Below are 19,767 nucleotides of genomic sequence, written 5' to 3' on the forward strand. Positions count from 1 at the left end.
AACCAAACTTCCTTATACAGAGCCACATTTTCCCAACTCCTTGCCTATTTGAAAATAACAGCCCTCCACCTAAAATGCTTCTTTCTCCCTTTCCCTCCACCAATGCCTACAGCAACCCATCTCTCAAAACTACCTCTAAAATTTCCCTAATTTACCACTCATCCCATTTATCCCCTAAATTTAATAATGCATTCCTCTAGACTTCCTGGAACTTTATTATTCCTATTTCTCTTAAGGAATGTAATACTTCCACCTTGCATTAAGTTTTATCTATCCATCTATCTAAATGCACACACACACATACAGTTGACCCTTAAACAACACGGGTTTGAATTGTGCGGGACCACTTAGAGGTGGAATTTTTCACTAAATACACACTACAATATTACACGATCTGTGACTGGCCGAATCCGTGGATGCAGAACCACGGATAAGGGGGGCAGACTGTAAGTTATACACAAAATTTCAACTGCGCCCAGGGTTGGCACCCCTAACCCCCCATATTGTTCAAGGGTCAACTGTATGTATATAAAATTTCTCAGAATGTCTCATCCAATCTTTCTATTTCTGACAGTATTGTACTAGAGTGTTTTATACCTGAGATGGAAAAGACTCACAATCTGCAAGCATTTCATGTTACCTAAATTACAAAGCCTTTACAAATGTAAGTTAGGCTGCTAAGACCTCATAAACAAACACTGTAAATTAAAACAAAATTTAAGACTACAATAGTCAAATTCTTTCTGCATATTGTAGTAGCTGAAATCTAAAGGGATCAACTTCAGAAAATACACCGAAAAACAATATAACACTTAAATGAGACAAAAACTGCAAATCGAATCAATAGAAATTAAGTAGATCAATTTATTTTTGTGTATTTCACAAGTATAATTTTGGAAGGGCTATTTAACAAATTTCAGCATTAACTGCCAACTCTATAGACATGTTCAACAAAAAAGGCATTTACTCTTGGCCCTTTTAATACAGGCAAGTGTCCTACTGCATCACAAATAAAAGATGCAGTAACAGATCTGAGGGTATATTAAAGAAATTAGATTTTTCTTTCAAATGCTGTTTAGTTGATAAATAACAAAATACAAACATAATTAATGGCTGTCATGACCATCAGTGATTTCCAGAATAAAACCTATAGGCCTACCTGCTTTAAAAGGCAGAAACTAGTAAAACAGTATTAAAATCAGTGTTTTTATCCTTAGATTAACAATCCCAGAATGAGACTTCTTTGATCCCAATTTTACAAGGTGTGGTGTGATGTCAGGGGGAGAAGGGATATGGGGGAAGACTGGCAGTGCATGCTGAATTGCAGAGTTGGGACGGTGGCTCAAACTTGTCATTATCCAGATGAGGACAGTGTTTTAGAAAATTTTAAATGGGTCCTTAATTGTGTTATATTGAGAAGGGTATTAAAGGATTGATCATTCATCAGTCCTAAATACCATTTAACAGATGCCATCAGGCGGTTTAAGAAATAAGCAGGGATGGGAGGGGGGAGAAGTGAAGTAAAATGAGGTGAAAAAGGAAAATGAAAAATGGAAGAAATGTGTCTGAATGTTGGGGAATGTAAAAAGGCCACCACAGAAACTGCTTAAGTTGCCATTCAGACATGCTCTTCCTATTGAATACTTGCCCCTGGATCACCAAACACCAAGTTTAGAGCACAATTCAAGTAGAGATCATATTTCAGCACTGATAAAACTTCACTAATTTGGATTGAGAAAGAATACATGTCTGATTTAGTAAAAAGTATCAATAAACATTCAGAGGTATAGTTTTGTTACATTAAGTAAAAACAGCAACAAATTCCAAGTGAAGTAACAACAAGTAGAGGGCTTGATGAATAGTTAAGACTTATTTTTAGGTGAGCAGCAAAGGAATATTGAATAACTTGTAAATAGACTGCAAAAATGCTCCTTTCAGTTCCTCAAAACAATCCAACAGTCCTTACTATCCCAACATGCCAATAATTGTTTTAGTCAGATGTAGCCTTTAAAAATGAAATGTTTCTCAGAACTGTATTATCAAATAGGAGCTACTGGACATAAAACAGATAACTGAGTTCAGACATTAGCTAGTTTTCATGAAGTATTTATCTCCAACTTGTTTACTCCAACATTCATTTATAATAAGAAGGACAATGATTAAAACTGGCCATTTCTCAAACCACAATTCTGAAATCACAGAAATGTTTGATTAAGCCCACCTTGGTCAAAAATCTTCATTCAAGCAATGGTGAAACAGCCTGCAAATATGTCTTCAATTAACTGAGCTTTGAAGCAGAACAAAAACAGAAAAATGTAAAACCTCTATCCCAAGCACCAATAATGGAGGCTAAGCAATTATACCTACAAGTCCTAAATGACAGGTCTTTTCTGATGGAAAATCCTGAGATTTCTATTACTGTGACTTTACAGAAGGCAGGTTGGTTTAATGAGGAAATTTACTTTTAATAAAAAGACAATCAACAATGTTTTATTTTGGGCACTTACTCAGTATTTCACAGATCCTCAACAAGTTTTGAGGTAGGTTAATATTAGCATTGTATTTTACAAATGAAAACTCAGGCAGAGATTACATCACTTGTCACAAACCATAGCAGGAGTCCTACCATAATCAGTAACATGGTCTGATCTTTGAGATTAATCTCTGATGTGTGTGTGTGAATTTAATGGTGATAGCTTGCAAATAGTCATAAAAACAAAACCACTAGATATTCTACTTTGGGCTATTTTGTAATTCTTAAATAATCCTACAATGATTATATATACTTTGGAATAACCTACATACTCCTGTTAGAAATCTATTTATATATAACTAATCCTTATAATAACAAATTAACACATTATCGATTTTGTTGTTTTCTGCCTTTTGGGGTGGGTGAAGCACGAAGATAATCAGCAAGTTTTCCTCAGAGAGCTAGGCAGCCTTTAAGTGCAGGTACTATGCTCAAGGCACCATCTATGGTGATTTGCGGTCATAGGAAAGCAGGTATACAAATGGAGCCAAGATCCAGAAAAGATGCCTGGATCCAAAAGAGGGGAAGGTCCTGCACAAGTCAAAGATGAAGAAAAACATACTGTCATCTCAGGCTACATATCCTCAGCATCATGGGAAGAGCTCCTAAAAGACCAGCAAATTTGTCCCAGTTAAGTCTGTTAATTAAAGTTCTTACTAACTAGATAAACCATAAGTATTGTATTTTATTAAAGTGACATCTATAGAAACAAAATATCTAAGTATTTATTATGAATATGTTCCACCTATCATGTAAATTCCTCTAATTGTCACAAGCCTAATTCACCTAGCTCATTATATTACTTAAAATTCAGCTCGTCCTGACTAGGTTCCTGGGCCAATCTTCTCAAATATTTGTTTCATTATAAATTTCCTTTTATTTAAACAATTGTCAATTCTTAACAATACAGGATTAAGAGTGGTTAATTAACAACTGAGAAATATTATAAGGAAAATATCATTATTGTGTTAGAATATACAGCATTCAATAGAGCAAATTTCAAGAGTAAAGATATAGACACCTATGTTTCTGAAGAGACTGAATGGCACAGCCCAACACAATTTGAGTCAAAGAAGCAAGAAAAAAAGAAGGGAGGGGCCACAGGAGGCAAAGTATTTTATTCTAGTGTCCCCAAAATTGACTATGGAAGTAAAAAGTTTCTACATTAAAAAAGTTTATATAAATTACATGAATTGTAATTTTCATAAAAGTCAAAATGAAATGTTCTGCATAGGACAAAAGATATGCCTAAGCAACATATCATATTTGCACAAGGCCACTGAATGTCATGGATATGAGGAACAAATGAAAAAGCTTAAGTCTATGGCAGACTGAGCAAAGATTTCAGTTTGGTATTCTATAACCCCAAGACTGTAAACTACTCTTACTATGCAAAAGCTCTAATGACACACAGGGTTTTGTGTAGGAACTCTTGTGCTTCTGGTTGGCACATCATCTACTCTTTAATATGTGAAATTAATACAGACAGTTGTGAGAGGTTGTGCAAAACTACTGTATTTACAAAAATGGCACAAAAGTGAATTCAACAGTCGATGCACATGCACACTTCATTCACATCTTCAACAACAAAAGGTATTCTAACACTACAGAACTGAATAAGAATACTCTTCAACAGCAGCTGTTAAGCACTAGAGTCACATAAGTTACACCAGAATGGGCAAATATTGCCCAAGTAAAATTCTATTGTTAAAGCTGAAACAGATTTAAGGCCATTCAAGTTCAAGCACAGGATACAAATCTTTTGAAGCCCCATCTATTTATGTTTGAAATATGTGACCTTTCTTCTAACTTGTGGTCTTAAACTTCTGTTTTACAAAATTCAAAAGGAAAATACAGAAGAAATCAATACAATAAAGGTTACATTAAATAAGAGTAACATACAAAGCTATAATTAAGATGAATGAAAGAAAGCCAAAACATTAAAATTGTAAAACTTGCTTGTTACTTGTTGGAACCAGTCCTACACTAGGAGTTAGGTAATATATACAATTATTTTCAAGTAGATTACTTTACATTGCTCTAACATGTTCTTTTCATCAGTGCACTGTTAAACTAATCAAAACTCTACACATGTATATTCCCTTACACACACACTACCACTACCTGCAAAGCCATAACTCTCAAACGAGTTAGTGAGTGAAAGGAAATAAAAAGTGGAGAAGTAACATATTAAGGAGAAATAATGGGAATTAGAAGATTCATGCAGTTCAGCTCTTTTAATCAGCCAGCCAGCTTGCTAGCAACAAGAGATGGTTTCCGTTGAGGAAGGTCCTGTGGAGTGGGAATGTGGTCACCAGTGACGTCTGTCTTATCCGGAGCTGCAGTAGGAAGTTGCTTGTTCTTCATTTTTGCTTTAGCCATGTTGTAATCCCCAGAATCAAAATATTTTTGCTACAAGAAAAAAAAAATTCAGACTAGAGTTTAAAAAGCTTTCATATGCAATTACACTGGTTTAAGATATAGATGTGACCCTGTACTGTCAAAATAAAATAAACCTAAAAGTTTTTAAACAAAAACATCAACTACACGAAATAGCTATGACTCTACAGTGAGTTCTATCACAAGTCAACAGCTGAGAAGTCAGGCAAGAACCCTTTCTTCAGGCTTACATATATCATTCTAGTTCCAGTATGGAACCCTCAATATTGACATCAACTTCCATATCAATCTATCTGGGAGCTAATAGCCCTGGACTTAAAGAGTGGGACACAAGCCTTTCACTTACTAATGGAAAAACCAGCATGAATTTCTTGTTTAAATGATTTTGAAAATAAAAACACACAATCCACCAACTTGCATTTGGGATGTCACCCACCTCCAATCAAGCTTACAATTATTAAAACTATTATTTATAGTTGCTGGTACTCTGTCATCTAAGATGAACTGTTCTGTAAGGATTTAAACCATTTATTTGAATTACAGCAGTTCACTAACATAAAAATTAAGGTTAAAATATAAATGCTTAGGGTAATAAAAGAAATGAACTCATTAGAAATTAATTATCACTTAAAATACACAACCCTATCCTATACCACCATTTTTCACCTAAGACACTAAGTACAACAATCGCTCTTATTAGTTGGAGATGGATGCGGTAACAACCACACCATTTATCACTGAAATATAAATTGTGGAGCTAAAGAGCAACCTTAATATAGATAACCTAATGAGTTAGTCTGTTCCGAGGTAAAAACAGATGAATTTGCCTGGGTTATGACTTTCACCTATCATGTTTAGCTTACCTTTAGTGAGTGCCTGCAATACTACATGAGGCACTGTGTGAATCATGAAGAGAGATATAAAGATGGACAACAGTCAAGTAAATCCACTGTTACAGTTTTAAATACATGAGGTGCTATGGTTACTCAAAGGAGGGGAACCTAACCTTTGCCTATAGCATAGACAAGAATCCAGATACGAGATGAGGGCTTGGACAAACGATGAAGGGGAGGAAATATAAATATTCTCTTTGAGACTTCAGGGGTAACTCAAGTGGTAAATCAAGGAGCTAGGAACTTAGTTTAAGATTGCTGAATGGCCTGAAAAAAAAGGTCTCACTGGCTGCCTCCCTCCAGTGACTATTCTTTTATAAGCATCTGGCCTTAGGCCAGAGTCTAAAGTTAGAAATTGCTTTTCATGTGTCACTACACATAGAGTAGGAAACTTGGACCAGGCCTTTCTAAGACTTGCTGCAGCTTCATTTCTGCATGTTTTAAAATAAGTGTAGTGAAAAAAAAAAACCTCAGAACTTCTGATGTACTATATTATATTAGAGAGCTACTTCTGAAGTTTAGTAGCCTCTAAAAGAGAAAGTAGACTGCCAAATTTCTTAGAGTCAAAAGCACAAAATGAGAACTTTAACACATAGTGCAAATTTTAGGCAGAGTTTCCCCAACGTAATAAAGTCTGTTTCTAATGTTACCTATTTTATAGTAAACAAAGGTTCATCACAAGGGGATCACACTTATCTGTAGATTAGGCTACTTTGCTTGAGGAAAAGGAATTAAATTTATTTAGTGTGGTGAGAGAAAAACTAAACTCAATGCTTAATAATTATAACTGCTCTAGGTAGAGGAATGAACTAGATCAATGTTTCTCATATTGGAAAAGATACAGTTCAAGAAGGCAATATTACTTGTCTTTAACAATTTTTAAATTTTGTATAAGTGAAAATTTTAAAAATTAACATATTCTGTACCATCTAGATGACACTCTTATAAGAGCCTTTTCCCACTTCAATTTAAGGGCCACACTTACATCCATATTTATAATTGCATTGACACTAATGGATCACCAAAGTGACAATACTTAATTTTAAGGTCATGTTTCTTAAAACTGGACCCTCAGTTTTCTTGGGACTTCACAAACTCCACAAATACGAAAAAACATGGGCCAGACTGCTGCTTGATATCCCTCACACGTCATATTGTTAAAAGCCTAAAAATAGGTATCCGAATAAATAACATTAACAAGTACAATAAAACAGAAAGGGACCTAAAATACATGATATCTAACCAACCCTCTCAAATGAACAAGAAACTGTTTAAAGATACTAAGATAACTTGTCAGTTTGCTATTACGACAGAGGAAAACTAAAACCCTGTGATCCAGACTTTTTTTTTAAAAAAAACTCTTTTAACATAGTAAGAAATTATATAGTTGAATATAACATTTCATTTCCCTAATATAAAAGTGCTTATTCACTGACATTTTGGTAAAATACAGAATCATTCAAGAGCTCCCATCTCAAATTCTATATAAGTTTCTTGATTCAAGTGGCATTTTCTTATTGACAACTATTTACATCTATAACACCAACGCCAAGATACAATGTATATAAATTCTAACTTGAAGATACTTAAAGTCATAAATCGTTGAAGCTAGAAAAATGACGAAGTCAACAGCCCAAATGTTGGAGGAAAGGCTGTTAGCATAAGTTATACTGAAGATTAGCAAAGGAAAAAAAGTTTCCTAAACACTAACAGTCAAATCCCAAATCCAAATAATAATAATCAAAGAAAATTACATAATTCCATACTAAAACCACATCTGATGGAATGATTTCAAAATGAGACTTGGTACAGATACATTTTACACAGAATGCATAACATGTTTCTCAATGCTGCTTTTTTCTATTTATCCTGTATATTATGGTCTTTGCTTTTCAAATGACCACATAATGTTCTACTTTGTTGACTTATCACAATTTATTTACTATATCTCTGCTGTTGAATAATGATGCTGCTTTTTATTATAGTTAAAGCTACAAAGAAATAATTGTTCTAATTCATACTCCATTGATTTCTATCCTGGATAAACATTTTTTTGTGTTTCATAACAATATTTCCTCTGCTAAAATCCTTTATCTAGGGCACCTTAATGTTTTCCTTGTGTATTTGAAAAACCATTTTATGTATTACAAATATTAACTAACATTTTTATAATAATTTCCCCACCATATTACTTTTCATGGATCAAGGATTTTATTTTTATGTTTTGGTATAATCCTTCTTTGTCATTCTATTATTTCAAAGCTGTGAATGTCATTCTTTCATGCTGTATAAAAACACCATTCTATATTTTGCCACTTTTAAAAGTAATCTGTTAAACTAAAATTAATGTTAAAATATTCTTTTGGTAGAAAGACAATTAGTGTATGACATCACTTATATGTGGAATCTAAAATCATCAAACTCATAGAAAACAGAGTAGAACAGTGGTTGCCAGGGGCTGAGTGGTGGGGGAAATGGGGAGATGCTGGTGAATGGGTGCAAACTTTCAATTCTAAGATAAGTAAGTTCCAGGGATCTAATAAATGGACAACATGGTGTTAACCGCAGTTAACAATATTGGACTGTATATTTGGAAGTTGCTATGAGAGTCAGGCTTTAACGTTCTCACCATAACAAGAAGAAAATGGTAATTATGTGAGGTAAAAGATGTGTTAGCTAACCTTATTATGGTAAGCATTTAGCAATATGTACATGTATCAAATCATCACACTGTACACCTTAAAGTTACATAATATTTTACATCAGTTATAACTCAATAAAGCTGAAAAAAATTCCCTTGCAATTTGGTTTATTTGAGAAAATAATCCACATATAACTATAGCCAACATATATACTTATCAATGCACACACATCTGATGGTAAAGAGCTATATACACAAACACCCATTTCACAATCTCTTTCGGCACAATGAGTTCACAGGACTTAAAACATATGAAGATTTACACATGAGAACTTACCCCTTTCTGCAATCGTTTCCTTAAAAAATCTGAACCTCCAGGCTTTTGTCCCAGATGAGGATACCTTGCTTTTAATTTTGCTTCTTCAGCTTTCTCTGGACTAGTCACTTTGTCTTCCATTTCCTGAAATAATTTTAAATAAATTACTTGTCTATCACAATTCAGTTATTTTAGATAATTCCACCTTTTAAATATCTGGATTCTGGTTTTAGTTGTCAAATACCAAATAATGCAGCAACAGACTAAGAAATCAAGCACAGAGGCTTTTAAAACATCTCTGTCTTGTTTTTCAAATGATCCATGTGACAGCTCTATTATAGCTGTGATGCATGTATAACACCCCACACACTGGATAAAAATATCAAGATAGCTCAGCTCTGAAGTCTTGCTTGCCATTACTTTCCAGTCATGTATAATACATTTATAGTTAGTCACCTTCTATGGAACTCATCAGCTCTTTGCCCATATTTAGAGAACCATCTTAATACTGTTAAAATAAAAAAGAGCTTTTTGACCTCCTGTTTATTCAAAATCATATTTAATTGAAAGCTCTGAGAATCTTTCATAGAAATTAACAGCAGCTTACTTGCCATCATATTTTCCTTGAATAATGCAGAAGACCTTGTTATTTTTAAAGGAGAGAAACATCATCTCTGCCAATCTTTACATCTGTATATTTTATTGCCTAATTTCTACCCATATTTAATGGAAAACAGTTTTCCATTATCAAAAATATGTTTTCTGACCAAGGACTATCAATATCTTAAGCCTATGCACTTTTAACACAGTCTTGATATAGCTTACTTTCTTCCATATATTTATATATATAATATATAATATATTTATATTATATATATATATATATATATAGGCTGTGCCACACGGCACGTGGGATCTTAGTTCCCCAACCAGGGATGGAACCTGTGCCCCCTGCAGTGGAAGCGGGGAGTCTTAACCACTGGACTGCGGGGAAGTCCCCAAGAGTAATATTTTATAGGGAAGCAGTGTTTACCACTTCATGGCAAGTACTGCAGAAGAAAGAATGAATCAAGAAAAATAGAGCTGCCTTGATAGGGGAGGCTGGGCAATGGCAAGGCATACTTTTTAGCTAATGGACTCACTTCTGCACACCAGCTCAGCAAAATTACACACCTCTGCATATCTTGATTCTTCCAGGTTATTTATGAATAGTCAAAAAGCAGAAATGTTATCCATAAATGTCAAGCCTACTGTTCTTACACAGCAGCAAGTAATCATTTATTAATCTAGGAACTCAAGAAACTTCATATAATTTTTGCATATATCTTCCTCAAAAGTATTTTCATACATGTTTTATAATCAACTTTATTCACCCTATAGATTGTCAATATTTTTTTCCATCTTCAAAAGCTTCCTCATGTGTTGTTACCTTTTCTCATTTTTAGTCTTAGAGGATTTTGAGAAAAAAGCTGCTGCTGCTGTCAAATATACCCTTTCTATGGGGCTTCTTTTATGTGTATGCTTCCTTCTGCTTCAAGTGTTCTACTCTCTTCTTATGCTGCAGTTTCATGCGTCTACATATTTTGATTTTCATTCTTTTTACAGTGGCTGCATCATTCACTCGATGTACAAAAAACTCAACTATGTGTGCCCAGCCAGAGATAGAGACTCTAAATAGTATCGGTGATTCTGCCAGTCATTCCATTCAAAAAGGGTAGCTCAAGTGTGAGGTTTATGACACAACCCTGCATTCCCAGGAGAGTCTCAATCCCAGAGTATGTCTCTTTCAGAGTGTAAGTGTATCAACATGCTGTTTATCATTCCAGTGTTTAAAAACTCGGCCCCTGTAACAGGAGTCAACTACCTCAGCTGGCAATCAACTGAAGAACCAGCTCGGCCATCTGTTCAAACGCTAGACAAAAAAGTGACTACCACTTGACCTACTGAGAATTGACGGGGCAGTCTCTAATGTGATCATGACTTCACTGGGTTTTTCAAGGGTGATTTCAGTTATATGTGATTTTTTGCCTTACTAACTTTAGAACCTAACCCCTATACAAGATATGACTACATTGTATTAATCAGATAAGCTGGAGAAATAATATAAATTTAAGGTTCCCAGTTTAGTATAAGACAGTGCGCTGGGTCACCACAGAGGCTTCACTTCGCTACTACAGCCCCAGGGTATCCATAGTGGTTAATTTATAAGTGGACTTGGGAGGGACCTCCTCTTGGGTTCCACTACACAATTGTTTTTTAAATTGGCTGATGTTAAATTTGGACACTGGTTGAAAAGGACTCCAACCCAATTATAGCCTTTCAGTCCCAGCACCTTCAAATTAAAGGATGTTAACAGAGTCCTACATTTCCACTAAAACCATCCAGCTTTCTTAGGCTTGGGAAATGAGAGCACTCTACTTCTTTGATTTGAATTATCAGTTCTCTGTATCTAAGAAAGATTCCTTAAAATTTCTAGTATGGGGTAGCAACTTTCCCTAATTTCCAGCGTTTCTGGAGATTTCTCCATTTTATATACGAGGGGAAAAAAGTTGTGCACAATATGCCATCTTATCTGGCACTCCCCTATTTTCTTAATAAGGAACACATTTATGTATATATTTACATATAATATTGAATTAAATGAAACAGTTTAATTAAATTGAAACAGTTTACTATCAAAAAATATTTTGGGCAAAACAGCACCTACAGCTGAAAATATTATTTAGATTTACAATAAATCTGTAATATGTCCTAGAAAAACAAACCAATTCTTGGACTTCCTGGCCAAATACACAGCACAATGGCAAGTCCCTGCTAGGTGTAACTTGGCAGTTGGATTCAGGATTTCAGCTACATTTAACACCAAAAGGGTGGAAAATATGACCTAAGCTACATTTTTTAAATGTAGTCAGTACCATCAAGACACATACAATACTTTTAATGGATCATACAGAAACATTCTTAAACCTTCTGCAAATGTATACAGTTCTAGGGCTTATTGATAAGCAAGTTCAAATGCCTGGATGTTCACCAATGATCTGACGCAGGTACAGTTTGCTTGTGGAGTATTAATAACATGTCAGGTGGTGGACTGTGTCCATGGGCATTCAGCCCACACTCACCCTTCTCTAAACACTCCTCTGAATCACCACAGTTAGAATAAGCCTGAAAGCACATTTCTCAGACTGAATTCCTATAAGGTTCTGCCAATGGTACCTACAACAAATTAAAAGGCATGGGAAAAAGAATCCATTTTATTCCTGGTGATGCCACACAATGTGCAGACAGCAGTAGCTCCTGTGTGTTCCTGCAGAAGGGCATCAAGCTCATGATTAGGGTCTATTGTAGCAGCTACATGAGATAGGGCAGAGGATGCTGGGCTCAGAATAGTGCTCACTCTTGCAGTGTCAAAGGTTTTTTTGTAATCCCTCACCTCTGGAAACATCATCTTCCCCTTTCTGCTACTCTATCCTTTCAAATAATTTGTAACCTAACCCCCTAAATCATATCCCTTTCTGTCTGAAATACCCAAATTGATTTCTATTCTCCAGAGCAGGACATTAACTGACAAAATCAGGTAAAATAAGCAATTTACTGAAATAGTTCCTAGAAAGTATTTGTGTAATTTAAAAGAAAGGAGATAATATGTATAGCAGTATGTATATATGTAAACTGCCAATTAAAATTAAAGGAATAAACTGTTGTATAACTTTTGCTAGAACTATTACAAATAAAAAGAGATCACCAGGATGGTCCTGGCAGGATTTGGGGTGACTGGGGTGGACACAGGGCTAAGAGGGAGAAGTGACCTGAGAGTCTACTCCAGATGCCTGACTTTGGAGTTTGAAGAGGTCTTATGTTGTGAGAATTTCATTTCACAGTGATTTAAAATAAAAAGCTGCAATAGAAATTTTTTTTTAAAAAGGCAATTTATCCCTACAGTCACGTTAAAAAATGCAAAGAAGCACACAAAATTTGGTGTGATTGCATGTTTCTGAACATCCTTCAAAGGAATTTCTGAACATTTATTCCAGCTAGAATGAAAATACATCCCTCAAAAGGTCTGAGATAAAGAAGGAAAAAGCAAACAAGAAATTGGTATGTATGTATGTATACTGAACAAGTCACTTTTCTAATTTTTTCCCCAGCTTTATTGAAATATAATTGACACTTTCCTAATTTTAATGTCTTAATATGTGAGGTTAAAAAAGGACAGAACAAAAATATACAACAGTTTTTTAAAGTTTAAGTGTTCTATGTTTCTGTCTCATTTACAAAAAGATTTATGATATTAATTTTACACTTTGCTTAGTTGAAGAGGCTTGATAAAATTTCAGGGGGAATCAATTTAATAACAAAATAAAGTATATAACTTCCAAACTAATAGTGGGGGTAAAATGGAAGAAGAAAATCAGTCAATTGAAAAAAACAAGGGGGGGGGAGGGGGGGAGGAGGACAAGAAATGGAAAAAAAAAAGACCAAAAAGCTTTATTAGGAATGCAGAAGATCTAATGTTTATGCCTCTAGTAAGAAAGCCTCAAAATAAATAAATCAACAAAATTATAGGGAGCAACTGATAGGTCTATCAGCATAGGAGAGTTCAACAGACCTTCCTCATATTGGTATGTGAAAAAGACAAAGTAGTCAACATACTTGATTTTAATTCTGCATCCAACAATTAGGAAATACATATTCTTCTCAAGGACAAATGGAAAAACTGACTAAATATTAGGCCATAAAGCGAGTCTTAACCATTTCCATCCAGGCCACAATCTATGACTGCAATTCAGAAAGTTAAAAGTCAATTATTTCAAACTGTATATATCCCTGCCATTTGGAAATTAAAGTACATTACTAAATAATTCATGGTTAAAAAAGGAATCATAGGAATAAAAAAAATTACTTGGAACTCACTAATAATAAAAATTCTACACATACCAAATTTGTGGGATACAAGTGTCCCTTAAGGGCTTATATTAAAGAAAACTAAAACTCAATGAGCTATGCATCCAACTTGAGAAGTTAGACAAAGAACGGAACCCAAAGAAAACAGGAGAAAACAAAAAGCAGAAATTAATGAAATAAAAAAGAAAGATACAATAGAGAGGATCAACAAAGATGGGAAATGACATGCTTAACCAAGAAGAAAGTATTTTTAAAAATTCAAATCTGGTTTTGAATCTTTACTCTCCAAGAGGCCTTTGTGTTACACTGAAATTTTACTAGTTTTTAGAAATAGATGCTGGAATATGAGTGACTTCATTTAGCTAAGTGGTTTCTATGCTGATAATAGCTTTGGGAGGAGGGGGGAAAAAGCATCATTAGAATTCTGGAACTTTTACTCTAAGCTACAAACTAGGAAAGCAGAAATCCAGGATACTGCAACAGAGATGTATGCTTATGATGTACAAAAACCAAAAACTTAAAAACAATATTTTAAGTGATAGTTATTCTCTTGGCAATAACATATGCCCCAAAATAATCTTCGTTGTATACTCTACAATTAGCACAGGGCCTAATATTTATTAACGTTAGGCACTTGCATTTTTGTGAATCAGTCTATTGAAATATACTAGCTAAGCTTTCTGTAAGTAGGAGGAGTATAAGGTATAAAAGCGTATATACACACATATATAAACATACATATATTCAAATAATTAAGGATTATTTTGTAGTCTGTCATGGAATTGATAGTAAGTTTGAATGATTAATACCACTTTTTGCTCTTCAGCAGGGAAGTTACACAACTACATCAGCAAATAAAAATCTGACCGCTCTAAGTAAATTCTCAATCTGCTCAGCAATATGTTCATTGATGCACTGATTGATGAATAAGATTAATGAAAGCCAACAAATCCTTTGGTATAGTGTCAGGAAGGGACCAATACTGTTATCAACCTCTGTGGAAAAATTCTGTAGTTCTATTAAGTCCTTGCTGCTTGCCCAGTGCCCGGCATTTAATTGGTGTTCAATAAAAGTCTACTGAATGAACAAATACAATGTACTCTAACTGTTTTTTAAAAGTTAAGAAACTTTCTAAACGCGTGATAGTTTCACCAACAGCTTATCTTTGGAATATTTCATGTTTAGTAGACACTATAAGTTCAGGAATAGAAGTTGTTAAGTATTGAAGTCTTGCACAAACAACAGGCAAGCCTAAACACTGTTGCTATCTCAGCAATTTACTATACAACAAATGAAAGAGCCTTTTTTTTTGAAAGACATTTTAAAACTTTTCTGAGGTTTACTTCTAGATTGTTAAGAATCAATGGTTGCACAACAAACCAGAGGAGCAGGTTGTGGTCCAAACTGAATATATCTTAAGCCTTTTGGTTACCAAAAGTACTGTCAAAACAGTCCCAGAAAAGGCCAATATTAACCACGATTTTTTAAAAACTGGGAAAATGGGACAGCAATTTATATCCACTCTTTACTGATGACATAATGAAGTAATTTAAACAGCAGTTCTCTTCCTCCTCCACCAGTCATAAAAGCACCAAGCATACCTTTTAAACTGACAAAGATATTTAAGTTGAAAGCTCTACTTGAGTTAGCCTTTCCCAAGACACCTTACTAACTTAATTTGATGAATTTTGTAATAAAATCTCTAGAAAACCTGTTTTCTAGAGAACCTGCTATTAAGATCTTCTCTAAGAAAAAGTTAAAAGCCATATATATGAAAAAATACATACAAACATCCTTCTACTTTCATTCAGATTTCTTAAGTGGGTCTAAGCTAAGGTTTTTTATATTACCATGGTCTATCCCTCTCTTTTTTTAACTGCAGTACTAGTATCGTCATTTGTATTGACATAGTGCTTTGGCAATAGTTTCAACTGAAAAGTTTGGAGAAAAATTCATTCAACCAACATTTTCAGAACAATGCCAGGCACTATCCTAGGTGCCATGGGAGAAAAGATAAATAAAGGAGAGTCCTGAGTTTAAGATGCTCACAATGAAAACAGAACTATGTGTTTTAAGGCTCCACATGTCCCTTTTCACCCCCAGGATCAGACTGCATGCCTGTCTCAGCTAAGTATTATTCAAAGTGGATGATGGATCCACGAGGTCTCTGCTAAAATAATGTTTACTTTTCACTTCGGTGATAATCTAAAGAAAAATATAAGCATATCTTAGGGCATCTGAATTGTCATCTTATATTTAAGCAGTCCTATGGTGCTTGGGTGTCTGAGCTTTCATTTACTACTCCATTTGTCCAAATAATGAGAAAACTACAGAGCTGAATTTAAAATGTAAATGATCTACCTAAGACTACAGTTAAATGACCATACAGCTAACTCTTAAAAAAGGGAGAACTGAGGGATCATATGGTCTAAGGGAGTGTTAACTTGCCAAACTCAAAAGGCTCCTGTACTTTAACAATTGCTACCATAGTCTCAATACACTGGAAATTCAGTTTCAGCAAAACACCATGTGACAGTGAATTAATAATTTAGAATGTTTTTGTCTGTATTTAGTTTGTTTTAGATTTAGAGTGGTGTAAGAGAGATAAGAGTTTATACTTATTTTTACGTTTGTAATATTTAATTAGTATCGCAATAAAAAATAGTGGCCTATAGTTTTCTTCTCTTAACAAGGGTGCACATACTACTCAGGTAGATAAATAGTGACTTAGCTCTTACTCTATGCCAGGCTCATCATCTCTTTACCTTAGTTTTTCAGAAGCAATAGGCTGACGTACCATAAAACTATAAAGGTATTTTAGTTGACTACTTTGGCTTTAATTCAAAGGTCAATTGAGTACAAAAACAATAATCCAATTTTTTTAGGTCATCTAACTATTCTTCCAAATACAAGAAACAGGTGATTTGGCTCACAGGAACACAGAAGTGACTCTGCACATTTTCCTCATGTTTAGGGATGGTATCCATGCTACGGGCACTTAACATCTACAGCCAAACCTTAATTCAAGAAGGGACATTATATTACTAACCTCACACAGCAGCCCTAAAACCAAAAGACCTGAATTAAAATTTTAATGTAGACACAAAAAGAACACATTGAAGACAGCCTTAAACTTGTTAAGAGACATAAATATTAGGCTCTCCCAAGTGAAAGCATTTACAATGCAGAAATCAACACTCCACGCTTTGGCAACATATTAACAAATCTCATAAAAGAAAATTACATAGCACATTATTGTGCGTCAGAAGTCAAAACTGAGCTTGATTTTAGTGTTTAGGACAAGACAGCACAGACATGGGTTTGCTGTTTTATCTGGGCTCCTAAATCCTAAGCAATAATGAACATCACGATAAATATTTTACAATAAATATTTAATATTACTATTATGACTGTAATCCTCAAATTATATATAGCATATATACTTTTTTTTTTTGCCCCCAAGTTCGATTTTTAGCAAAGTGTGAAAAATACCCAACATAGTTTACATCGGAATATTCTCGAATAAGGTAGTGACTTGGCCTATTATTTGTTATTGCTTTTTTCTCCAGTTACTTTACAAGTAATATCATAACAGAACCATCCAATTCAGGGAAAGTTAACATGGTAAACAACACATGGAATGGGTTTAAAACACTAATCAAATTTTCAGCCTGATTAGGAGCATGGTTGTAAGCTAAAGCAGAAGCCCTTACAAAATCCAAGTATTAGACCAAATCTCATTTATGACAATGCCCTCTGACTCTTTAAATAATTATGGTTATTTAGAAGCAAGCACTAACCTAGACAAATATAAAGCCTTTATATCCATAATCTGAATCACACCGATCCGTGGCCTATTTCCCTACATCAGCAAGGTATTACCAAGTGAGTTCACAAAATGTTCCCATGTTTCCACGAAACACGTGATCAAGTCAGCTGGCAAAAAAAAAAATTTAAATTCCAACCTTTCGAGTTTTAGTCAAGCACCACAGGCGAATCCCACTGGCACACATTTCGGAGCACACGCTGCGCCAAAGCGCTAAGTTATCCACCACATTTAAGCTTCACAACAACTGTATCCAGCAAGGACTATTATTCTTATTCTACAGATGAGAAGACTGAAGCTTGAACAGTTTAGTAACTGAACAAAGTTACACGGCTAACAATGACTGGACCTGAAATTCCAACCCAGGTCTAAGTCACCGCCCCAACACGAGATACCGCCTTTAGAGCTAAGAACACGCAGACAATACAAGCAGTTGGACAGTTAGTTCTTCGAGAGAAAAATAAAGGTTCATGAGCCAAGTGTAGCCCACGGAAAAACTTAGGCTCCACGCATAAGGACCAAGTCACGGGCTCTTGTGTACAGTTGAGTATTAAGGGAAACCCCGACACACCCAGGCGCTAAAGGAACGTTTCAGCCAGGACGCTGAGAACCTCCAACTCGCACCACGCCGGCGCTAACTACCCGAGCTCCTGCGGGCGGCCGGTTCCGGAGTGTGTGGCCTTGCCAGGTGAGGAAGAGCGGCACACCGGCTCTGCACCGGCGCCGGGCTGGCTCCGGCTGCGCCCCTTCGCCCGCGGTGGGACCAGGCCGCCGCCAGGCCCGGCCCTCGGCAGCGACGGCCCCGGGCCTTGCGGGCTCCCCGGCCCGCTCCACGGGCACACTCACCTTCTGCTCCTCCGCGGAGGCTGCCTCGGGGACTTCCGCGGACATACTGCTCCCTCTGCGGACAAAACGCCGGGAAGAGAAGCAATTACCGGGTGGCCAAGGCCGCCCGCCCGCCGCGCAGCCTCAAGCCCACCCCACTCCCCGAGCGCCCGCCCGGGCCGTCTCTGCCCGCAAAAATGGCCGCCGCCTTATGACGACACGCAGCCCCGCCGCGCCCGGAGGGCGGCCACCACTACGGCCCGCCGCCGGCCCGCCGCCCCTTCGGCCCGCCGCCCCTTCTCCGCCGCGCCCTCGCCTACCTTAGCCCGCTTCTCCCGCTCTGCGACGCCCAAGCACTTCCTTCTTTCCTTCAAAGGTCGCGGCTCGCGCCTCACCTCACATCCGTCCGCCGAACGCTTCCTGGGAATTGTAGTTTATGAGTGGAGCCGCTTCTCCCCGCCCTTACCTACCTAGTCTGGTCCCTTCGGTTCCAGGAGCGTTCCTATTTTCACTTCCCCAGGCTCGCCTGGTTCCGCTCTCCTCCTGGCTCTCCGCGCTGCGGCCATACATACTTTCTTTTGGGCGCCCCATAGCTCTGTGCTCCACAAGTCTCTCCCCACTCTGCTTCGCCTTCTTAACCCTATTTTTCACATCTTCAATACTACGTCATCGCCTCGGGCTTTTACTGAGACCCTACTAGGTCAGATCCACCTCTTAAATGCTGTCACATCTCTGCATAGTTCGACAATGCACGCTTTATCATTAGACAGTATTTGTTGTGATTACTTTATGTCACCTTTCCTGTTTAGATAAGCCACATCAGGGCAGGGACCTCGTCCATATTTGCTTATGTTTTGTTCCCAGAGCCCAGAAATTCCTAGATAGTTAATAAATATCTGATGAAGGAATTCAGCTTCTACTCATTTGTCAACTCCCAGGGGTCCACTCCCACAAATTTACTCAAACTGCTGGCACCAAACTCCTCCAATGATTTTTTAAAATAAATTTATTTATTTTAGTTTTGGCTGCGTTGGGTCTTCATTGCTGCACACAGGCTTTCTCTAGTTGCAGTGAGCGGGGGCTACTCTTTGCTGCGGTGCACAGGCTTCTCATTGCAGTGGCTTCTCTTGTTGGGGAGCACAGGCTCTAGGCACGTGAGCTTCAGCAGTTGTGGCACACGGGCTCTAGAGTGCAGGCTCCGTAGTTGTGGCACACGGGCTTAGTTGCTCCGTGGCATGTGGGATCTTCCTGGACCAGGGCTCGAACCCATGGTCCCCGCATTGGCAGGTGGATTCTTAACCACTGTGCCACCGGGGAGGTCCCTCAATGACTTTCTTAATTGCCAAATCCGTTGGCTTTACATTGAATCCTTATTCTACTTGACATCTGAATAGATACAGGCAATATGTGGTGGTTCCAATGAAGCAT

General features: G+C 36.7%; 1 protein-coding gene across 2 annotated transcripts; it reads right to left on the reverse strand.

The window, feature by feature from the left end:
* Positions 1-840: 840 nt before the first annotated feature.
* Positions 841-18,640, reverse strand: ARPP19 (cAMP regulated phosphoprotein 19). 2 transcript variants are annotated; one of them, XM_033851687.2, is made up of 3 exons: positions 18,361-18,611; positions 8,805-8,927; positions 841-4,945 (listed from the first exon to the last, which is right to left on the reverse strand). In XM_033851687.2, the coding sequence occupies exons 1-3, from the start codon at positions 18,403-18,405 to the stop codon at positions 4,775-4,777; spliced, it is 339 nt and encodes a 112-aa protein (XP_033707578.1). In that variant the 5' UTR covers positions 18,406-18,611; the 3' UTR covers positions 841-4,774. The 2 variants fall into 2 exon arrangements, with proteins under 2 accessions (XP_033707578.1, XP_073657124.1); XM_073801023.1 differs by lacking the exon at positions 841-4,945 and adding an exon at positions 4,952-6,991 and having other exon boundaries at positions 18,361-18,640.
* Positions 18,641-19,767: the final 1,127 nt, after the last annotated feature.

Source organism: Tursiops truncatus, chromosome 2 (assembly GCF_011762595.2).
Source record: "Tursiops truncatus isolate mTurTru1 chromosome 2, mTurTru1.mat.Y, whole genome shotgun sequence".
NCBI lineage: Eukaryota > Metazoa > Chordata > Mammalia > Artiodactyla > Delphinidae > Tursiops > Tursiops truncatus.